We start from the raw sequence: 21,330 nt of genomic DNA, 5'->3' as shown, positions 1-21,330 counted from the left end.
GTAAGCAACTACCTTAGAGGATGATTGCATAGGATCATAATCCAGATGGTTTCTCATATCTTTATCGTTTGGAAGATCTGCGAATCATATTGATTCCATTTAGAATTTAACATTATGCTTTGAAAGACATTAAAGTTCCTTAAATGGCTGTAGTAAATTGTTCCATCAACCCTTGTTTTTTGTTGGATACTGCGTAAACTGTAACCAATTTAATTAGACAACATATCAAAATTTTATAAAGAGCAAGATCAACTTTCTCCGTTGAAATGATCTTGCACAAAGTTTATTTTTTGTAAAAAGAAGATGAATAGATTACTTGCTTCCTGGTTATTGACAATGATTTTTCTGCTTTCAACAATAAGGTTGGTGCGATGTCCACTGCAGTAGTACATAAAGTAATAGTTAAAGACAGTCTTATTTAATATTAAATGAAGAAACTGAATCGAATTTGAAGGTTTGACCTTGATTTCGTTGATTGGAGTCGATATTTGACATGTCCACACATTGTATACTATGCAACTTCGTAAAGGGTTCATATTGATTTTCCTGATCTTGTCAGAAAGCATGTTATTCCACGCCGTGGTTGTAATTGAAATGAGCTAGTTTTTCCATATTTGTTGTTGTACTGAAATAATAATGTAAGCAATTGGTAAGTTTTGAGGCTTATAGAATTTCATGAAAAGATAATGGAAGTGGGTTATTTTTTGGGGATGTGGGATTTATAATAGAAAGACCAATTATGATAGGCCCTTTTTAGACATGGGCCTTTATAATATTTTAGGAATGAGATTTATTAGAAATTGACGGAAAGCATAATGGCTCTATTTAATTATAAGTATTAGTTGACATTTAATAGTTGCGGATAAGATTCGAAATTTATTTTTTGAAAGGTCGTAGGCCACACATACGTTAAGCCATGTTCGAGGGGTATCAAGGTCACCACAGCCGATGGAAACTACTCATATCCCAACCCTCCCTGATGAGAATAGAACCCTTGACCTCAAGATCTTGTGCAGCTGATAGGTATGATAATACCTATTGTTTTTGGTAGAAATATCCCCCTCTTAAGCTTTCTTTTGATAAATAATGAGTGTATTTATGTGTTGATTTGTATTTTGATAGGTTGATTGCGGTTTGGATGAAAAGCGACAGAAAAAGGGCTGAATTGAAGAAAATGTCCACCGACCTTCGTGTGTTCAAATAGTCATAACTTTCTGTCACGTTATTGGAATCGAGCGCAACAAAAGGCATTGGAAACTAGACATCTCAAGCTTTCCGTAGAATCTAAAATCATGCAAATCGGAGGTCATATGGAGAAGTTATGGGCATTTGAATCATGTGCCTAGGGGTAACGCGCCTAGGCGTGGCGCGCCTAGGCGCACAAATTGTGCACGCCCAGGACCACTCTTGCACGCCCAGCCAGAGAGTTGGACTTGAATTTGAAGTTGTGCACGCCTAGGATTGCGCCTAGGCGTGCGCCTAGGCGTGTGCCTAGGCGTGGTGCGCCTAGGCGTGAAAACAACGCGCCTAGGCGCAAAAAAAATTTTCTGGGGTGTTTTAAGTCGCGATTTGTCCGAGCTGCGGGAACTTTTAGACCTAGAATAGAATTTCTGGGGAGCGAAAGCAGAGGGGGAGGCGACTCTTGGAGCTAGGAGGAGAGATTCTTCAGCTCAACTTGGATCTACTCAACTAATTGGGTTTATTCATGATTTTCTCATCTCTCCTTTTGTGTTTTTCTCTCATTATGTGTAACTAAACCTCTTGTGCCAAGGCTAGGATGAAGCCTTGGGTTTGATGACTTTGTTTATGACTTGATTTACATATATATGAGTTGATTTGGGTATAAATCTTGTGTTTCTATGTTTGATTGCAATTTCTTCATGCTTGTGGTGTTTGGCCAACACTTTAGGTTTTTGGATGAAATTGTTTGGAGAATTTGCTTAGACAATAATATGTCAAGTTGATTATGCTTCTTGAAACACTTGATTATGAATGTGTCTCCCTTTAATTAGGTGACAATTTGTATGAATCCTAATCTCCATAGAACTCCATGAATTTCTATGCATGTTTAGACCAATAAGATGGCTAGAATGTATTTAGGAATATCCGACCTAGACCAATAAGATGGCTAGTAATCGATTTTAGGGAGATTTGGCTTAAGTGCGCTAAAACCGACTTAGGTACGGATTCGTTATGCCCGAATTAGCAAATATGTGTGTGAATTTATGTCATTCCAAGTCATTTCCCAAGGGGGATTCCGAAGCCTTGGTGTTCATCTCATATTTGTTAAATCATCTCATTTGCATTAGTTGCATCCTAATTCTAAGAAAATACCAAAAACACTTTGCTCTTTGCTTGTTTTAGTTTAATTACCAAACCAAACAATCTTGAGTTGAATTTTACTTTTGATTGCATTGTCCATATATACATACAAATAGACATTTGGATTAAACATAACACCGTCCCTGTGGATTCGACCCTTGCTTATCATTGTGCTGTAGTCGCCGACTAGTACACTTGCTAGTAAGGTTAATTTAGACCCAACAGCAGGTTACCTGACCAACAGGCTACTATAATTCACCTTTTATTTGTTGAAAGAGAAAAAAAATTATATGCTCTGTAATTTTTCAATGTGACTTACTATCTTATTTTACTTTTATGGCTTACTTCATTATCCTGTATCTAATTTTCTCATAATTTATTTTATAAATTGTTTGCAACTGAGTATGCAAGAAATAAAAAGCGAGAGGAAAAATCACTTCTCAAAAGATAGTTTTGGATAAATGAAAACTTAGATCTACAGTGGTGGTAACACACAATTCACAATATTGCTGAAGCCAATGTATATTTTAATGCGGTTACGTGATATACAATTAATGAAAATGTTTAGGAAGTAGTAATTACTTAACATTATTGGAAGTGCATACCAACTTCTCTTTGGTGGAAATTAAAACGGATTTAATCGTGATTGATCAAACCTAAAGTAATTATGATGTAACATAAGAATAAAATTAGTCATGGCTCTCATATTTGTCGTATAATAGAACAAAAAATCCATGCAGGAAAAATTGGAATTGTGCATGAGGAATCTGGAATTTTGTGGCTGAAGTCTCAGATGGTCAGTGTGGTATATAGAAACTAAAACTCATAGGATAAATGAAATTCGATGAGACCATAAATTGAAAGATTAGGGCGCAATTACACATGATAAATATCCCAAGTTCAAAGCAGGTGTTACCATTAATTATATAAACAGGGATAACAATGATTACCCATTACAACTATAACAGGAAAAAATTTGCGGGTAGGAAAAAGGGAAATTATGCATTTGGAACCTGGAATGTTTGCAGCTAAAGGTTGAAAAGGTCAGTTTTGTACATATGCAAACGAATACTGAGAAGATAAATTAAATTGCATGACAAGTAGGTGGTACCATTAATTGTTTAAACATGGATTAGCTATTACAACATTCTTAAGAAAGTTAGTAGCGAAGGTAACTTCAAAACAGTATATTTACGATTACATTGAACTTCAAGGACTCCATCAGTATCTTTTATAAGATTGTTGCTGTCTATGCCTTCAGTCCTTCCTCTATCGAGAAAAGAAGTTGTCATTATTCAAATTAAAAGCATCAATGAAAATGAAATGAAAATTATTGTTAAATATATAAGCATAATTTATGTTTTGTAAGCAGGACTTACTTTGAATAAGAAATGTTGGTTTCATCCCGTTGTGAAGCAATTGCATGACAAAAGAATCCCCCTGTTTCAAGTGATTATCAACCATAAATCTTGTCCAACCAATTCCGATATAAACAACTGGACGTGATTTCTTCTTTTTAAGATGTGCGGTCCATTGGTTTCCATCTCCATTCATCAGAATTACATCAGCGTTGTCGACTCTGTCGGCCAAGTTATTTGATCTTGCAAAAGCTATTGGAATCAGCTGCAAAGAAAGATTTTATGTTTTAGGAAAAAAATATAATTAAGATGAGTTAGCTATGAGATCAACTATGTTTTTGTCTTGTATTATTCATCACTAATAACCAATCTGTTGTCTCTCAGAGTTGAAGGTGTTATAATTGCTCTGAATCTTGGCCTGCCAGCTTCTTTTGGGACGTCTGGATCTGCATAGTAAATTTTTGGAAGTGTTGTGTTAGATTAAGAGGAGTTCGATGTCAAAATGCGAATATAATTTGTTATATAGACTTAAAGAAGCAAATATTGTAATGTGATAGAGATTTCTTACCTGGCGGCTGAAATTCCTTTACAAGACCATCTGAATCGAAAACTATTAATTCAAATACCATATTGTCTGCGTATTTGAACATGAGAATGTCATGTAAATGAAGATCATGGTCCACTGCAAATTGTGTCCAATTGTTTTCAATCCTTCTTCCATCAATTCTGACATAATAGTTCTTTGATGTTGGACTTCTTATCAGTGCCCTGACATCATTCGTTGGTTCCAAGTGCCGCATGAACTTCAAAGGTATAAGCTGTGAGAAAAGTGTAATCCTTTACAACTATTTTATTGTATTGGAATGAGAAAAATCAGTTTCACGAGTCAGAGGATTGTACAAATTCTTGGCCGAAGTCGTCGTTTATGGGCTTTATGAAATGCAGACGGTTTGGGTTCATAATGCTGCCATCCATGCCTTTGTATCTCTGGGACAGTAATGAATAAACAATTTTCTGATCTTAATTTATTTGAAAACGCATATTAACCCACCAAGAACAAAACCAGTAACTATGAAGTCATACAAATTTGTCATGCATAGTTTTAGAATAGACACGGGATCATGGAAAGAAATGGTACAGCATCACCTATTTCTGACCAAAGTAACAGTTATATCCATTTACAAAAAAGGTTTGAAGGACATCTTAGAATTGTATTATATGAACAACATGTACAGAGTTGTCCAGTACATCATCGACATTGACTTTATATAACAATAAAAAGGTAATCAGTTCAGATTGTATGACATGGTAAAGAAGGAGAAGATGAATCATTCTGACCTTGCACTGATGAACTGCGTTCAACTCTGTAGTTTTGTTTTTCTTTCTTCAGTTCGAAGAAGATAAGAAATTTTTCAAGGAGTTGTGTGGCTAGGGTTTCAAGTGTTGACCATCTTATTTACATACGGGTTGGTCTATTTAACCGTGGTTGGTAGTGTAGCTTCGAATTTCGTGATTTAGTTGTCCAGGCTATTAATACAAATTGGTTAAGGAGTGTCAGATGGGTTACATTTGTTGTGTTATGTGTGGTTGTGTATATTCACAAATCTTTTTATGATGACTTTTAGAGAGATTTTAGCTTCGTCGTCATGAATAGCTAAACAATCTAGTTGGCCAGTAATGGGATTAGGAAATCAAATGCTTCTTTTAATTATAAAGACATTTATTTTGTGTTATATAATTTTTGTTCTCATGGTTTTCTTTTTGTCATGTTTTATATAATTTTATGGTTATACTTTTACAGGTGCACTTTTAGATGTCAAGAGTTGGCTTCATGTTTCTGTTACTGGTGATTATAATGTTTTAACGCTACACATCATCTTAGTGTTTGTAGAAAATAACTAACAAACAAAAGTATACATAGTTTTTTAGTGTTTCATCGTTAGTACATACATGGAGAAGTACATTAATGAAGTAAAAGCTTAACATAACCAAAAACAACTACCTCTCACACAAATGATTTGTGGACAATTGTAGGCAGGACATAACGTTGCAAGTTTTTGGATATTTGGTCATCCATGGAACTGTATATACAACAAGACAAAAGTGAAGCTTTGCGTTACTAAATATGCTGAATGTTAACGACTTCTTTTTTCAGTAATGTACTTCAAACGTCTGCACGACGCTTATTTTTCCCGTGCAAGTAGTTCTTTTCCTCTGTTATGATAGCCCTGCGTTGCACAAAGTATTAATAAAAATTATCATAGATAAAGGTTAGGAAGATCTATCTTGAAAGATAACATTTCGTCTACGAAGTCGATTTAAGTTATAGCTGGACAAAGAAATTTGTAAATATAGAAAGTTAGGAAGATCTATCAATAAACATGGTAGTAATTCTAATGTTAATCCGCATTATCATATAAATGTTAGAGTTCAGGTTCAAAGCTCATGTTTAGGAGAATGAAGAAATTGTTTACGCAGGTGTGCAGTTAAATAGGGAAATATGTAATCGCTTGATAGAATAGAAGTTTATTTTAATTTCTTGAGTATGAGAATATGCGACTGACCTATTTCGCTTGTTCTCTGAAATGTCTGTAAAGCTACCGGCCAGATCATTCTTCCCATCAGTTCCTGAGATTTGGAAGTGTGATTGTTCCACAGCTGCCTTATTTGGATCGTGATCATTTTTATAAACTTGAGAGACATTGAAGGTCAAAGTTTCAGAGTTGTTTTCCCTCTCATTGATTGATACAGTGAAGTTGTAGGTTTTGCCATAGAGATTCAGCATGATTGTTGGAACTTCGGTTCGAATAGAACTTGGAAGATCAGACAAAGTGCTTGCTGGTATTTTTATCATCCTCTCGACATGTTTGCCGAACAAGAGAAATTTAGCATTATGTGTCCCATCCGTGACATACATGCTTACTTTGTACCTAGTTTCAAAGAGAAATTAATGAAGTATGCAACGTCCAAAAAACAATGCAATTTTGGATTTTTTTCTTAACAATTAATTATTTACCATGGGATTGGCAATTTTGTCGTTGGTCCACACTTGTTGCAGGACAATTTTCCTTCATAGCTGTTGATACCGACCTTGCATTTTGGACATGCATTATACCACCATCCCCTTAATGCGTCTATCTCTGTTATTGAACCCACAGTAGTGAATTTTTTCCCCTGTCAGCAATTTAAAATAGAACACACAGTTACTCTGGCATTGGTGCTAACATTTGTAGTAATTGATGTCGACGTATGAAAACTCACCATATTTGTTTTTTTATCGAGAGAGATGAGTTCTGAAATTGTCTTTTGATTATTTTGTGGGATCAGTGCTATTGGCATCTCTGAGTCCCGCAAATCATCAAGGATTGTTACCTCACTTGGATAGGACATGCTGATTGAAGAAGTTGTTGTTAGTTGTAGTGGAACATGGACATAGGATGAAGTTAAAAAGGTCCTAAACCTTCCAGGATTAGGACCCTAACCCATAAAACATGAGAAAAATATAATTTTTCAGAAAAAGACATTAATGATCATAGCAATAGGATAGAAATTGCAAAGAAAATTAGTAAATTGCAATCTGATAAACAATGGAGGAAGTCGTGTACATAATCTCATAATTACCCAGATTCCCGCAGTTGTGGTTAATAAAGAACATAGCACGATTATGGTTAAGGCCCATTATCATTCCAAGGCCCAAGTTCTTCAACAAATTGCGCAGTCCATTTAGTTACACTATCATAAGTAGTTTGTCCTTTCTAGTTACTTTAGTCAAAGTCACAACGGCTCCTTGTCAGAGTCTCAACGGCTCTTTGTACTATCTTGATAATGTCAGCCTTGTATTCTGACATATATGTCTGATCTCTTCTAGCCGTTGGAGTCAGTTCTACTAGCTGTATATATTTCTCTGGCTGGTATTATGTACGTGGATAAAAATCATTTTCTCTGAATTATCTTTATGGTATCGGAGCTTTTACAACTCAAACGAGTTAACTCCAACCATGGCCTTCAATCCTCCCATCACTCACTCTGTGACCTTGCCTGCTTTCACTCAATCCTCTTCTTCCTCGTCCATCACAGTTCACGCTGTCTCGCCTATTTCCACAAAACTCACAGCCACTAATTTTATTTCCTGGCGTCTTCAATTTCTCACACTACTCAAAGCTTACAACCTTCTTGGATATGTTGATGGCAGTCTTGCGTGTCCTGCCAAACCAGAGGAATCATCCTCTACCACTACAATTGATAATAAGTACCAGACTTGGTTATCTCAAGATCAATTTATTCTCCATGCGCTTGTAGCATCCATTGATGGTGCTGTGCTTCCTCTAATTGGTAGTGTTGACAGAAGTAAAGCAGTTTGGGACAGAGCTCATCAACTCTTCGCCAACACCTCTCGCTCTAGAGTCATTCAACTAAAATCCCAACTGTCACGCTGTCAGAAAGGCAGCAAGAACATGTCTGATTATATGCAGGGAGTTAAACAGATTGCTGATGAACTTGCTCTTGTAAATCAGCCTGTTTCCTCCGACGACCTCACCTTATATATTCTGGATGGTCTCACCGAGGAATACACTGGTATTGTTGGTTCTATAAGAACACGAGAAAATCCTTTTAGTTTTGAAGAACTAAAAGATGTGCTGGTTGCCCAAGAAGCATTTGTTACAAGGCTTTCTACTGTCTCTAATACTGCTGTTGTCACTGCAAACTTTCATCAACGCACAACAGAGAATAATCACTATTCTAACAAATCTAAACAGAATCAGTGGCAAGGCTCTGGACAGAACTCCCACTACAACTCAGGTAATCAAGGTCGTGGCCATGGCCGCGGCCGTGGTTGCGGAAGAGGGCAACCAAGGATAGTTTGTCAACTCTGCTCAAAGACAGGACATACTGCAAATAAATGCTAGAATTTCAAGATCATGGCTAATAACAATCATACTCCTTCAGCCAATTATGCACACTCTTCTGCTACACCAACTCTCATTTCTCAACCAAATTCCTCCTGGCTTTTGGATTCAGGAGCAAGCCACAATATGACTAATGATCTGCATAATCTCTCTATACACTCAGAATATGATGGCACGGATGAGGTGCACATTGGAGATGGATCAGGTTTGAAAATCACTCACACAGGACAAGCACAACTTCACACAAACACACATCCTATCACTTCCACAAATACTCTATGTGTCCCTTCTATTACTAAGAATTTGTTATCTGTGCATGAAATTACCAAAACTAATAACGTCTCTGTTGAATTCTTTCCCTTTCATTGTGTTATAAAGGATCAACCTTTGGGCAAGGTCATTGCAACCGGTAGCTGCTCAGATGGAGTTTATCTGTTTCAACCTCCTCAAGTTCATTGCTTTGCAGCTTCCCTGGCAACTTCTGGAGTTAAAACTACTGCAGTCAAGTGGCACCATAGATTGGGCCATCCATCTAATTTTTTATTTTCTAGTATAATGAGATCGTTTAAATTACCTTGCACTGAAGTTGACTCTACTACTTCCATTCCATGTACTTCTTGCAAGTTAAATAAAAGTTCTAAACAACCTTTTGATATATCTACAGTCCATAGCAATTCTCCTCTACACATTATTTTTAGTGATGTTTGGGGACCAGCCCCGTTTACTTCTATTGATGGTTTTAATTACTATGTTATATTTGTAGATCACTATACTCATTATACTTGGCTATTTCCTCTCCATACCAAGTCTGAAGTATCTCTTGTTTTCATTCAGTTTAAAGCAATGGTGGAGAACCAATTTCAGCACAAAATACGTACTCTGTATTCAGACAATGGTGGGGAGTATTTAAAGCTCAAGTCATACTTGCTTCAAGAAGGCATTAGTTGGCATCAATCCCCACCCCACACTCCTCAACATATAGCTCATGCCGAAAGAAAACACCGTCATCTTACGGAAACTGCTCGAACTTTACTTCACTCAGCTAGCCTTCCCTTCTCCTTTTGGTCATTTGCTTTCCAAACGGCTACCTATCTAATAAATAGACTTCCTCTTTCCTCTACAGCTCCTATTACACCTTTTGAAAAGTTGTTTCATCAGAAACCAAACTATCTTAAACTTAAAGTTTTTGGCTGCAAGTGCTTTCCATGGCTGAGGCCATACACCAATCACAAACTCCAACCTCGTTCGAAGTCTTGTGTCTTTGTGGGTTACTCCACATCTCAAAGCTCCTATAAATGTCTTGACCCAGACACTAATCGTATTTACTTGTCACGCCATGTTGTCTTTTCTGAAACGGAATTTCCTTTGTCCCTTACCACTATTGAACCTTCTACCTCTTCTTCTGCTTCACCCACCGTGCCTCCATCCGTTGACTTAATGGTCATCATACCACCTGTACCTCCTTCTCTTAATCTTGTTGCCATCACCTCATCCTCTGATTCCGATCCTATGCCTCTAAATGTCTCCACTTCAACTCCTACACCTGATCCAAACGAATCCACTCTTACCTTAGAGTCACCTCCATTACCAGACCCTTCACCTCCTACTCGAAGCATCACCACTCGATCCATGAATAATATCTATAAACCCAAAACTCTCCATCTTACTACTCGTCATGCTATGCCCACTCTCACTGAACCCACCTCTGTCAAAGCCGCCCTTCATCAACCTCAATGGAAAGCTGCCATGCAAGCTGAATTCTCCGCTCTTGTTCAACATGATACTTGGTCTCTTGTCCCACCATCTCCTACCATTACTCCCATTGGTTCAAAATGGATCTTTAGGATCAAACATAATCCGGATGGTACAGTTGCAAGGTATAAGGCTCGCCTTGTTGCACAAGGGTTTGCCCAACGTCCTGGTATTGACTACACCAGCACCTTTAGTCCTGTGATCAAACCAGTCACTATTCGCACCGTCCTCACTCTTGCTGTATCCTACAATTGGTCCATCAAGCACCTTGATGTGAACAATGCATTCTTAAATGGCATTCTTCATGAAACGGTATACATGAGGCAACCAAAGGGATTTGAAGACTCTGCTTATCCTCAACACCTATGCAAACTCAAGAAGTCAATTTATGGCTTGAAACAAGCCCCACGGGCCTGGTATCATGCTCTCAGTAGTTGTTTGAAACAACTGGGTTTTCACAACTCTCTTGCTGATCCCTCCCTTTTTATCCTTGAAGAACATCATCAAATTATGTATATTCTTGTATATGTTGATGATTTAATTCTCACAAGCTCTAGTGTGTCTCTTCTTACCAGGATCAGTGTTGCCTTATCTACAAAGTTTTCTCTCAAAGATTTGGGTGATTTGTCCTACTTTCTTGGTGTTGAGGTCACTCCCCTTCCAACTGGTCTATTTCTATCTCAGCATAAATATATCAGGGATCTATTGGATAAAGCTGATATGACAGGGGCCAAACCTGTCTCTACGCCATTACCTGCTCACTTCTTCACCAAGGTCACTGATGGAACTCCACTATCCAACCCTACCTTTTTTCGTCAGCTAATTGGTAGCCTTCAGTACTTAAGTCTTACTAGACCTGATCTCAGTTTTGCGGTTAATCGATTGGCTCAATTCATGTCTCGACCAACTGATGTTCATTGGACTCACCTCAAACGTGTATTACGGTATCTCAAAGGTACTCTAACTCATGGTATCACTATTCACAAATCCAACAATCTCAGTCTGCAAGCTTATACCGATTCCGACTGGGCTGGACATCCAACAGATCGCTCATCTACCTGTGCCTACATTGTTTTTCTCGGCTCTACACCAATCTCTTGGAGGTCTCAAAAACAACGTGCCATAGCCAGGTCCTCTACTGAAGCTGAATATCGCGCTCTTGCTTCTACGGCATCAGAAGTCATTTGGTTACAATACCTTCTTAAAGATCTTCGCTGGCCTCTAAGATATGTTCCTCTCATACACTGTGACAACCAGGGGGCACTCAGTCTCAGCCACAATCCAGTAATGCACTCACGTATGAAACATATCGCAGTGGACTTGCATTTCATTCGTGCCCTGGTTAACCAAGGCTCTGTTCGTGTTCAGAAAATTACTACCGAGGATCAACTTGCTGATCTTATGACGAAGTCACTTCCTCGTCAACGTTTTCATACCTTGTGCTCCAAGATTGGAGTGTCACCTGAACCCTCCATCTTGAGGGGGGATAAAGAACATAGCACGATTATGGTTAAGGCCCATTATCATTCCAAGGCCCAAGTTCTTCAACAAATTGCGCAGTCCACTTAGTTACACTATCATAAGTAGTTTGTCCTTTCTAGTTACTTTAGTCAAAGTCACAACGGCTCCTTGTCAGAGTCTCAACGGCTCTTTGTACTATCTTGATAATGTCAGCCTTGTATTCTGACATATATGTCTGATCTCTTCTAGCCGTTGGAGTCAGTTCTACTAGCTGTATATATTTCTCTGGCTGGTATTATGTACGTGGATAAAAATCATTTTCTCTGAATTATCTTTAGTTAATTCATACCAAGACCTATTAGATTGGATTGGAGGAAACATGTTTATGTTCCAATACATTTTCTATGAATAATGTATAGAACTTACTTGCTGTGGAATTTGTGAACTTCTGGTATATCTAGATTAAGGTAGATTTTGGTGGCCGATGTGCTTGACAGTGTTGTTTCACCTGCATTAAATAAGAATAGTCATTAAAATTCACATGTACTTATTTTGTTTAATAGACTGAACACTGAAAATATGAAAGGAAAAAATAAATACCCCGAAAAGATTTCACCGTCATTCTTGAAAGGACAATGATAATACGATCTTTTTTGGGGATCTTTAGAACATTGTCCTCTTCAAATTCATCAGCTATTTTACCCCATAAGGTGACTGGAATAGTCTTGTTGCTGCAATGTGTACTCTATCATCAACTGAAGTAGTTTGTGCTAAATTGTTACATAGTGTAAACATTTGGGAATATTAAAAATCTTACCTGATAGTATTGATAAGAAGGTTTTTTTTCCCAACCATCCTTCCATTAGCAAAAGTAGTTGTGAGCTTAGAAACAGAAGTTAAGTGACCCATGATATCTGCAAGCACGTAAAGCTAGTTCAAACATTTTCATAGCATTTTTTGATAAATATGATATATTTAACATACTAACATTCACATACCAGTGAGGTCAGCATCATTGTACAATCGGGTTAATAGCACTTTTGGGTACTGAATAATCTGACACAGTTCAACTCGGGAACTCATTTTTCAAAGGTTTCAAGTTAAGCATCGTAATTTCAATTTTGTTTCGAAGTCATCACTCGAGCAGATTTCTCTCCAAACGGGCAGTCAAATTATCTACGTGGCATAAAAAAAATGTATATGGCATTAAAAAAATAAAAACAATTTCTCTCACTTCCTTTCTTACTCTCTCAGCTTCTCTCTCTTCCAGCTCCTGCATCTCTTCCTCTCCTCCACTTTCTTCAACCTCTTACCCACTTTCTCACTAGATTCCGTTCACGTTTCTATGAATCTGAGTTAACTGAGTGTAGCTTTGTGGAGAACAAAGCTTTACAAAGCGACAAGCAGGCCATGGATTCCGTTCAAGTTTGGACCGGTGAGGAGCTCCGAGTATGAAGTGGAAGAATCATCGAGGAGAGAGAAGCATGAAGATTTGTGAAATTGAAAACAACAAAAGTGTTGTAAAGAACAGAAAATGATGTCGAAGTGAAAGACGAGAAGGAACTAGAAGGTCGAGGTGGTGCTTGCCAGGCCCGCAGAGGTCCGTGGTGGTTTCCACCACCAAACGAATGTTCAGATAAACGAAGGTCCAGGTGGTGCTTGTCGGGACCGTAGAGATCCGCCGTAGTTTCCGATGCTGGTAGTAGTGGGGGATTCGAAGTCGGTTCCGATTATGTGAGTTTTGAGGAAGAACAACTTTGGGGTTTTTGGGTTTTTCTTATTATCTATGTTTCATCAATTTTTAAAAATAATTAATATCCAAGTCACTAATTTGTTAGGCCACATCAGCAAAAACCAGTTAACTTTGACTTTTTTAAGCCACGTAAAATTATTGACTGCCCGAAAAGGTAGAAATTTGCCCGGGTGATGACTTTGAAACAAAATTGAAATTACGATGCTTAACTTGAAACGTTTGAAAAATGAGTTCCCGAGTTGAACTGTGTCAAATTATTCAATACCCAAAAGTGCTATTAACCCTTGTACAATCTTGACTCCAATATTTGGTCGTCGACAAAATTAAAACAATTCATCGGAATGTTCTTATCGGTATCAGACATTTCCGATACGATGGTCCATGTATCAATTCGGATAATTTGGTCGTGCTTTGAAATTCTAAAACTCTTTCTCGCAGCCCCAACAAAGAAATTTGATATCTGATAGATTTTCCCCTCCACGAACAACTCCTTCATCCTGTTTGCATCTTCTTTCCTGATGGATCCTTGTATAGTTGTTCCCTAAAAGCATCATAAATGTAAAGACACTAATGATTTATTCATAAATGCATACATGTGTAGAAATTTTGTTCATACATGTTCATCAACAAAAAGGAGGTCGACACTCATCAGCTGGTCTTGTTGAGATGGATTTGTAGAATCCCACATCCTTGCAACGCGAGCGACCACAGTGTACCCGCGCTGACCCATTTCCAGCTTGTTTAATGGTGTATGATCCATTATCCGCTGCTGGTAGTTTCCAAATGGATATGAGAATGAAAGAATAAACACGTTCTCGAAACAAAATATATTTTAGTTAAAAATGCAGCTGCATAAGAGACGAAAAGAGGGAATACAAGACGAAAAATTAACCAAGAAATAAAATCAAAGATTCTATAATAATTAAATGAAGAAGAAGGCAAGAAATCTTACCCGGGAATAAATGTTAGACTCAATTTATTTTGGAGCCAGAGTAGCGAGGGAAATAGGGAATACAAGGAATTTTAAAATAAAGATGAGGAAGAAAGGCCGAAAAACTCACCCAAGAAGAAATATCAGATAAGATGGAGCTTGGAACTGCAATAGCTAGAGGAACAAAGAAGAATCGGTAAAATAATAAGAATCGATGAAGAACAACTGTAAGGAAAATAATAAAAATCAATACCTAGCAACAATACCTCGCACAGATGAAATGGACCAAACGAAAATGGATTTAAACCACAGCCAAGATGGATGAAGAAAGAGTAATGGAAAGAAGGAAGGAGGGAATATGTGATGTAAACCCAACTGACTGTCAGGCAATTAATTGAAGGCACCAGGACAACTGATATCGAGGCAATCGATGTAGTAGATGCATGAACCGCAGTCTATTCGTTGCCATGGAGAACTACGACGTCGTTTTGGGAGAGGAGCTGCAGCAAAAAAAAATCCTGAGCGCTGAAAACGACGTCGCAGCACTTCGAAGGCAAAGGGAAAGTGAGATACGACAAACACATGCATCGAAACCCGCGCTGCCAAGCTGGCAGAACATCAAAAGAATCAGAACTCACGCAGACCTTCGAAAAAGACAGAACAGACGCGTGCGTGAACACCACGGGAAGAACAAAACAAAACGGCTAGGCATAAAGCGACGTCGTTTGGCTGGGCCAGCTGCCACACAACACGAAGACCAGCCGAGAGAGTACACGAAAGACAACGAACTCGCCACATAATCACTCTAAATCTATGGACTTTATATATTGTAATTGATGTGATAATTTAAACTGGAAGAAAATATTGATTGGTTTTATTTTTTCTAGGTTAGAAAAAAATGGAAGAAAAAATGGTTACAACATGACATGATGACTTTAGGGCCATACATCAGATAAGATCATTAAGAGCATCAGCCTCCACTACATTCCAACTCCTCGTTCGCTAGCGTTGGCGATCCCTGGGCCACAGGCTTTGCTTGTGGTTGCAAATTGCAATTCTCTCTCGGTCCCCTTATAACCCTGCTTTCCTGCTCCTCTGAGTCTCTGACCCTCTCTCTCCGGAAAGTTCTTCCCTCGTAACACAGGTCAGTCGCTCGATTTCTTCGCATTTTCTTGCTTTCCAAACTTTCTTCCAGCGACTCCATGCTTGCTTTACTTACTTGAAGTGGTATAATGTTTAAGCTGAATTGAACGAAAGGACGTTGTATTGTTTGGTGTAGATACTCTTAATTTCTATCGATGGCCATTTTTGTGTTAATTTTGTTCTTGAATTCCCGCAAGGCCTGGAAATTGGATTACTTTTCGAGCAAATGCATGATTGGGTATTATTTGTGTTTCAGTGATTGTATGACCTGGGACTGAGAGTATCTCCTTCAGTATTATTTTGAATTTTTTGAAGTTTAATTACACTAATGACAAGTAACACCTATGGAAACTTCTACTCCTGCTTACTCGAGTATTCTTGCTATTGATTGGAAGACATGCAAACCAGCGGATTCAAGTGCCAAAAATCACTTTCTGTATCATGCATTTTTTCTGCATTTTTTAATGGAGAAAAGGTACTCTGAGATCTAAATACCTCAAATGTGCTCAAACTCGTTAAATTAGGTCAGATGAACAACTTGTCAGTCATTTCATTTGGAATACAATTGTTGAGTTTCCCTTAAATATTTATGAAATTAACATGTATGTAGGGATATTTTATGCAATTGCATTTGTATGCTTGTGTGTGTGTCTTTACCTTTGAACTGATAGTACCCTTTTAGAAGAGTATTTTTTTTTTTAAAATCTGAAAAAGTGAAAATTCATTTAGAGCATTTCACAATAGTCAATAGTTTATTTCAATTATACGGCTACTAATCCTGTTATTGTTGTTCCTATAGCTTTGAGCTGTGGTAAAGGAAATGCCCGTTAAAATCATTTAATTTCATATCTTGATCCGTCCATGGCACTTTCTGCAAGCAAGGTTTCAAGCTGTCCAATTGTACCTAAGGGGACAACCAAGTCAAGATCATATGGAGTTTCTTTTTCATTTGCGCAATCACCACACTATAATGAATTACATTCTACAATTGAAGCAGTTGAGCGAAGGCAAATCAGCAATGGACATATTTTGTCAGAAAGGTTGAGCTATTTCAATAAAAGGTTGTGGCACAAACGTAGAAACATTACCTTGCGACAGTTCTCTATTTCATGCCAGTCAACGGGGACACATAAAACTACCAAATCAAAAGAAAGTATTAGACCCTATGGCAAGTCTTCAGATGTATCTAGGTAACAATAACTTGCTTTTCTAATACCTTGTTAACTCTAATGCGCTGAACATGCAGCATCTGAAGATATGTCTGACCAATTTCTATACACATTTTATGCTTCTGTTTCTGATTGGACAGTGCTAAGAAGAGCTGCTTTATCTTGTATGCCATGTTGCATTAGGGGAGATGAACAGTGAAGAAAGTACTAAAAAATATGCTATTTTCTTGCTTCGGTTTCCTGAAAACATAATGAGTAGATGTTGCAGGTTTTGAAGTAATTGAACATTCTTATGCAAGTTGTAAACTGATATTGGAAATGTGACTTGGTAATCATGTCAAGGCCTTCACCATTTAGATAAAGATATTCCAAAGTTCGTTAGAGATTTTCAGAAGCATCATATTTTGATCCTATCATGTTATTTAAGATGCTAAGTAATGAGATGATGTTATGCTATTCTAGTTCCCATTTGGAGAATTAGGAGATCAAATAAATAAATATATAAGAAAAAGGATTTTTTTAGGGAAAAATGGTACATTAACTTTCATTTACATTTAGTTGTTGACATATATTCCATCCCTACGATATCTACATGCCCAGATCATCTAAGATGGTTTGTGCATAGAAATATTGATATGGTGGTGTGAAGACTCGAGAAAATTCAAGCTGGAGATCCTCTAAAGGGAGGACCAAGACCAAAAAAGATATATGTGGAAAAAATCTGCACAATTTAGGATTAGCAGACAGTGTAGCTTTAACCTCTGAATAGGCATAAATCGCAAAAGAAAACCGACTAATTTCTCTTTCGGATGCTGTATTTGACCAAATTATTTGGGATTAAGGACACGATGATGATAATGATACTATATGCCATCTCTATATAGTGATTCAACTTTAGAAACACGCTCTTTTATTTATTTTACTTGGAAATTATGTAACTATATGCATACAGCTGTGAGCCAACAATTTACTTTTTTCTTCTTCTTCCTCTACCCCCAACGGCTGTTCATTGCTTACCAATCAAAATCATGCTGCCATGTTCTTAGCTTTGATTTTGCTAGATTCTTTTTTCTTATGGTTACTTGTAATCTTTCCAAGTAATTGATTTTTTTGGCCACTCATCTAAGTTATTTTGGAACAGGCGCTTCTTCTCTTCTGAATGGCTTGGAAATTCTCATTTTTGATATGCTAGAAAATATTTCAGCATTTAAAACTCATTTGATGGCACTACTATATTTCATCTTGTTCAAAAATCTTCTTGTAACAGTGTCGCAGTTGGAACGGACGATGAACATCCAATTGTTCCTGGGAGAATAATCTCTTCTGGACAAGGTTTAGCTGAAGCTTGTAAATATGCTTGCAATGATGCAAAGTTTGTGAATGAGAGGGCACGTAATGATATTGTCTTACTTTCTCGGTAAGTTTGCTTGTCTGTAACCCCGAGAAATTAATTAAAAGGTTCTCAGAAGTGGTAAAGGATGCTTCTAGGTGTCATTATGTAATGATATTCTCAAAAGAACTGAAGAGAATCTCCATTAGCTAGATTTTCTACACCTTGGTTTCCATCACATGCCATTAGAAAGTTCGAATGTATACCTACATGGAGATCTGTATTCATTGTTCTGATTTTCACCAGTGGCATAATGAGTTTGGATGCACGTGCACGTAAAGATGTTGCTATTATTGGCTCTGGTTTTCTTAAGCTTGATGGTAAGTTCTTCCCCCCCGCCCTTCCTTGTTGGTTGTCATTTTTTCCCTAAAACTTGTGATTTCCTAATTGTGGCTATTCTCTGGGTAGCTCGAGCGAGAGAGGATACTGAGAAGATTGACCGGGACGTTAAGAGAAAAGCTGAATTCCTTAATCACATTGCTACTGTATGTGTATCTCAAAAGCTTGCTTTTGGTTTCTACATAGAAGTTAAAATAAATTAATCATCTGTCTGTGGCTCATGATACAATTGATGTTTCCTCTTGCAGGTATTGAAAGCCAAAGCCCAGTTCAGATTGAAAACTGCAGCTGATAAGCATTGGAGTGATGGAGCCTTAGAGGTGCCTCATTTTTTTCTCTTATTAGTTTTTAGTGATTGTTTCATTCCTTGCTTGCAACACTGGTAATGAAATTGACTGGGAATAATAATTGGCATTGTTATTACTTATTTGACTCCTGAAAGTAAAAAATAGATGCTTGAATGGTTTGTGTGCAACTTTTATTTTTATTTACTTTGCCTGGTGGTTTGATGATGGTAAGGCATCTAGATGCTGATCAGTACTTGTTCATTTTTCAGGCTGATTTGCGCCGTGCTGACTTTCGTGCTAAACAGCGTGCAATGGAAGATGCTTTAATGGCTCTGGAGGTGAACCAATATAAATTCATATCTTATAAGTTGCAATTAAGTTCAGGAAATATTTGTGGGCTCCTCTTTGTACTTTATGTTTAGCGATAATGAATTTGATAAAATTTACTGTTCTTGTTCTCCTTTATTTATTTATTTTTATCTAGCAATAGAAGCACACACATGCACAACATATGTATCCCTCCAACTCACACACACATGCAACACACACACACACTCACATAATTCACACAAATGCTACCCACAAGGATTGAACCCTTGACCACAAGGTAGAAATACAAGAATGGGAACCAGCTAGGCTGGCACCTGGCTTGTACATAATAGCACAATTAATGATGTTTGCATGCAAGCAAGGGAGAAACTTTAAGTTGTTGGCATTCATGCAGTTTGACGATTGCTGTCATTTGGAATAATTTATTGTGTTATTTCACTTTTATCGTGTCTCAAGTCGAATATTTCATTTCTTCTACTTATTATACTTCCTGCATTCCCTAATTGACTTGTATGATATATGCAATTGTTCTTGTGCTTCTAAGAAAGGAATTAAGTTTTTATCATTTTGTGACAATGCAGTTTGTGAAAAACATTCATGATATGATGGTGAGCAGGATGTACAAATTGTAAGTTCATTTTGTGATGGCACATGAATGTTTCTGTTGTCATAAACTTACCTGACACTTAAACTTCTGGCATCTTCTTTGCATTCAGAACTCTTTGCAGGGAAGAAGGTTCTCTATCAGCTAATGATGTAATGGGACGTATTACACTTGAAAAAAATGGTAAAACCCTAAATTCCTTTCCAGGAGAATTGTCCAGCAGCCGAATTACTGTTATTCAGGTACTTATTTAAGAACCATTTATGCCATTTGCTCCACCAATGGCATATCAAATCTAAATATACATGGTTATATACAGGAAGCTTACTGGAGAATGGCGTCTGCACTTTCTGAGGCTGATGGAATTGACTATACCGATCCTGAAGAGGTTTGAATCTCATGTACTTAAGCTCCTGATTTGATTATATTTACCATTTCATTTTTTGTTTATTTACTTCCTTTATCCTGTTTGAGCAGCTCGAGTTATTAATTGCAACTCTTATAGATCTCGATGCAATGGATGGTAAAAGTAGTGCATCGTTATTGGCAGAGTGTTCCAGCTCTCCTGATGTGAATACTAGGTGAGCCCTTCAGTCTTGGGCTATTTTGTGTTGCTGTGCAAGTAATGGTGTTCATTTAAAAGATGCCAAAGTTTTAGCACAATGTTTGAACATGATTAATCGTCTGGGGAAACAGGTTAAGCCTTTTGTTACTGCTCGAGAGACTGGATGTGAAGAAAATCATTTCTGTTATTTCCCCTGCTACTTCACTATGTGCGACTTGTGTTTTTATGAACAACTTTTGTTTCATTATTTTAATATAAAAAACCAAAGCAAAAAATCGCGGTTGAGTTATAAACCTTAGCCAGACCGACCATAATATTGCTGAAATCTTTAGAAAGTTTTGGTTTATAAGAAAGCACAAATTTGAACCATGAGATGATTGAAGTTGTAAATTTGCAATTTTGCAAGGAATATTAATACTAACGAGTAATGCTATTGTTTGTACCTGTTACATTACTTTTGCTGGTATTGTTTTTTTGTGTAGACAAGCATTAGCCAATGCATTGGCAGCAGCCCCATCCATGTGGACTCTTGGGAATGCTGGCATGGGAGCACTAAAGGTAGGACTGTTTCAATTCTCTCAAGTCATGTATATCATATTTGTTTTTATTCATTCCTAATCAGTAGAGTGGTTTCTTCGTGTCCTACTGTAGAGGTTAGCGGAAGATAGCAACCCAGCAATTGCTGCAGCAGCATCAAAAACCATCTACGAGCTGAGAAAACAGTGGGAAATAGATGAAGGAGACAGCTGGACGTTTATGATGAATCGAAAACCCATGGCAGATGTAGATGGTACAGAGAATGACGACCCAGATACAATATGACCCATGTTAATTAATCTACACCTAGATATCTATATGATGGTCTAATTAGTTGTCAGATAGGAGCGACGGATCACAAGTAGTGATCACTGCTGATGTAAATAATATGCTTGTTTGTCTTATTAACAGTTACTCTAATTCTTATTGTTTTCAAGCATTCCTTGTAGAAGATTCAAATCTAATTGCCTGATTTAGATGGA

At 37.4% G+C, this 21,330-nt stretch overlaps 1 protein-coding gene and 2 long non-coding RNA genes across 3 annotated transcripts; 1 reads left to right on the top strand and 2 right to left on the bottom strand.

Annotated features, from left to right (window-relative positions):
* Positions 1-6,809: 6,809 nt before the first annotated feature.
* Positions 6,810-12,309, bottom strand: LOC120013807. Its single transcript, XR_005471481.1, has 3 exons — positions 12,227-12,309; positions 6,942-7,071; positions 6,810-6,854 (listed from the first exon to the last, which is right to left on the bottom strand). It is a non-coding gene; the product is annotated as an uncharacterized LOC120013807 (long non-coding RNA).
* A 131-nt stretch (positions 12,310-12,440) lies between these two features.
* LOC120012227 lies at positions 12,441-12,821 on the bottom strand. The gene is made up of 3 exons (XR_005471235.1): positions 12,799-12,821; positions 12,618-12,714; positions 12,441-12,531 (listed from the first exon to the last, which is right to left on the bottom strand). It is a non-coding gene; the product is annotated as an uncharacterized LOC120012227 (long non-coding RNA).
* Positions 12,822-15,439: 2,618 nt separating this feature from the next.
* Positions 15,440-21,330, top strand: LOC120011907 (senescence-associated protein AAF, chlorolplastic). The gene is made up of 13 exons (XM_038863077.1): positions 15,440-15,628; positions 16,427-16,817; positions 18,064-18,213; positions 18,433-18,506; positions 18,595-18,671; positions 18,774-18,845; positions 19,082-19,150; positions 19,724-19,770; positions 19,859-19,988; positions 20,066-20,134; positions 20,224-20,327; positions 20,794-20,869; positions 20,963-21,330. The coding sequence occupies exons 2-13, from the start codon at positions 16,489-16,491 to the stop codon at positions 21,131-21,133; spliced, it is 1,368 nt and encodes a 455-aa protein (XP_038719005.1). The 5' UTR covers positions 15,440-15,628; positions 16,427-16,488; the 3' UTR covers positions 21,134-21,330.

Source organism: Tripterygium wilfordii, chromosome 13, assembly GCF_013401445.1.
Source record: "Tripterygium wilfordii isolate XIE 37 chromosome 13, ASM1340144v1, whole genome shotgun sequence".
Lineage (NCBI taxonomy): Eukaryota > Viridiplantae > Streptophyta > Magnoliopsida > Celastrales > Celastraceae > Tripterygium > Tripterygium wilfordii.
This window is presented reverse-complemented; position numbering and strand designations above follow the sequence as displayed.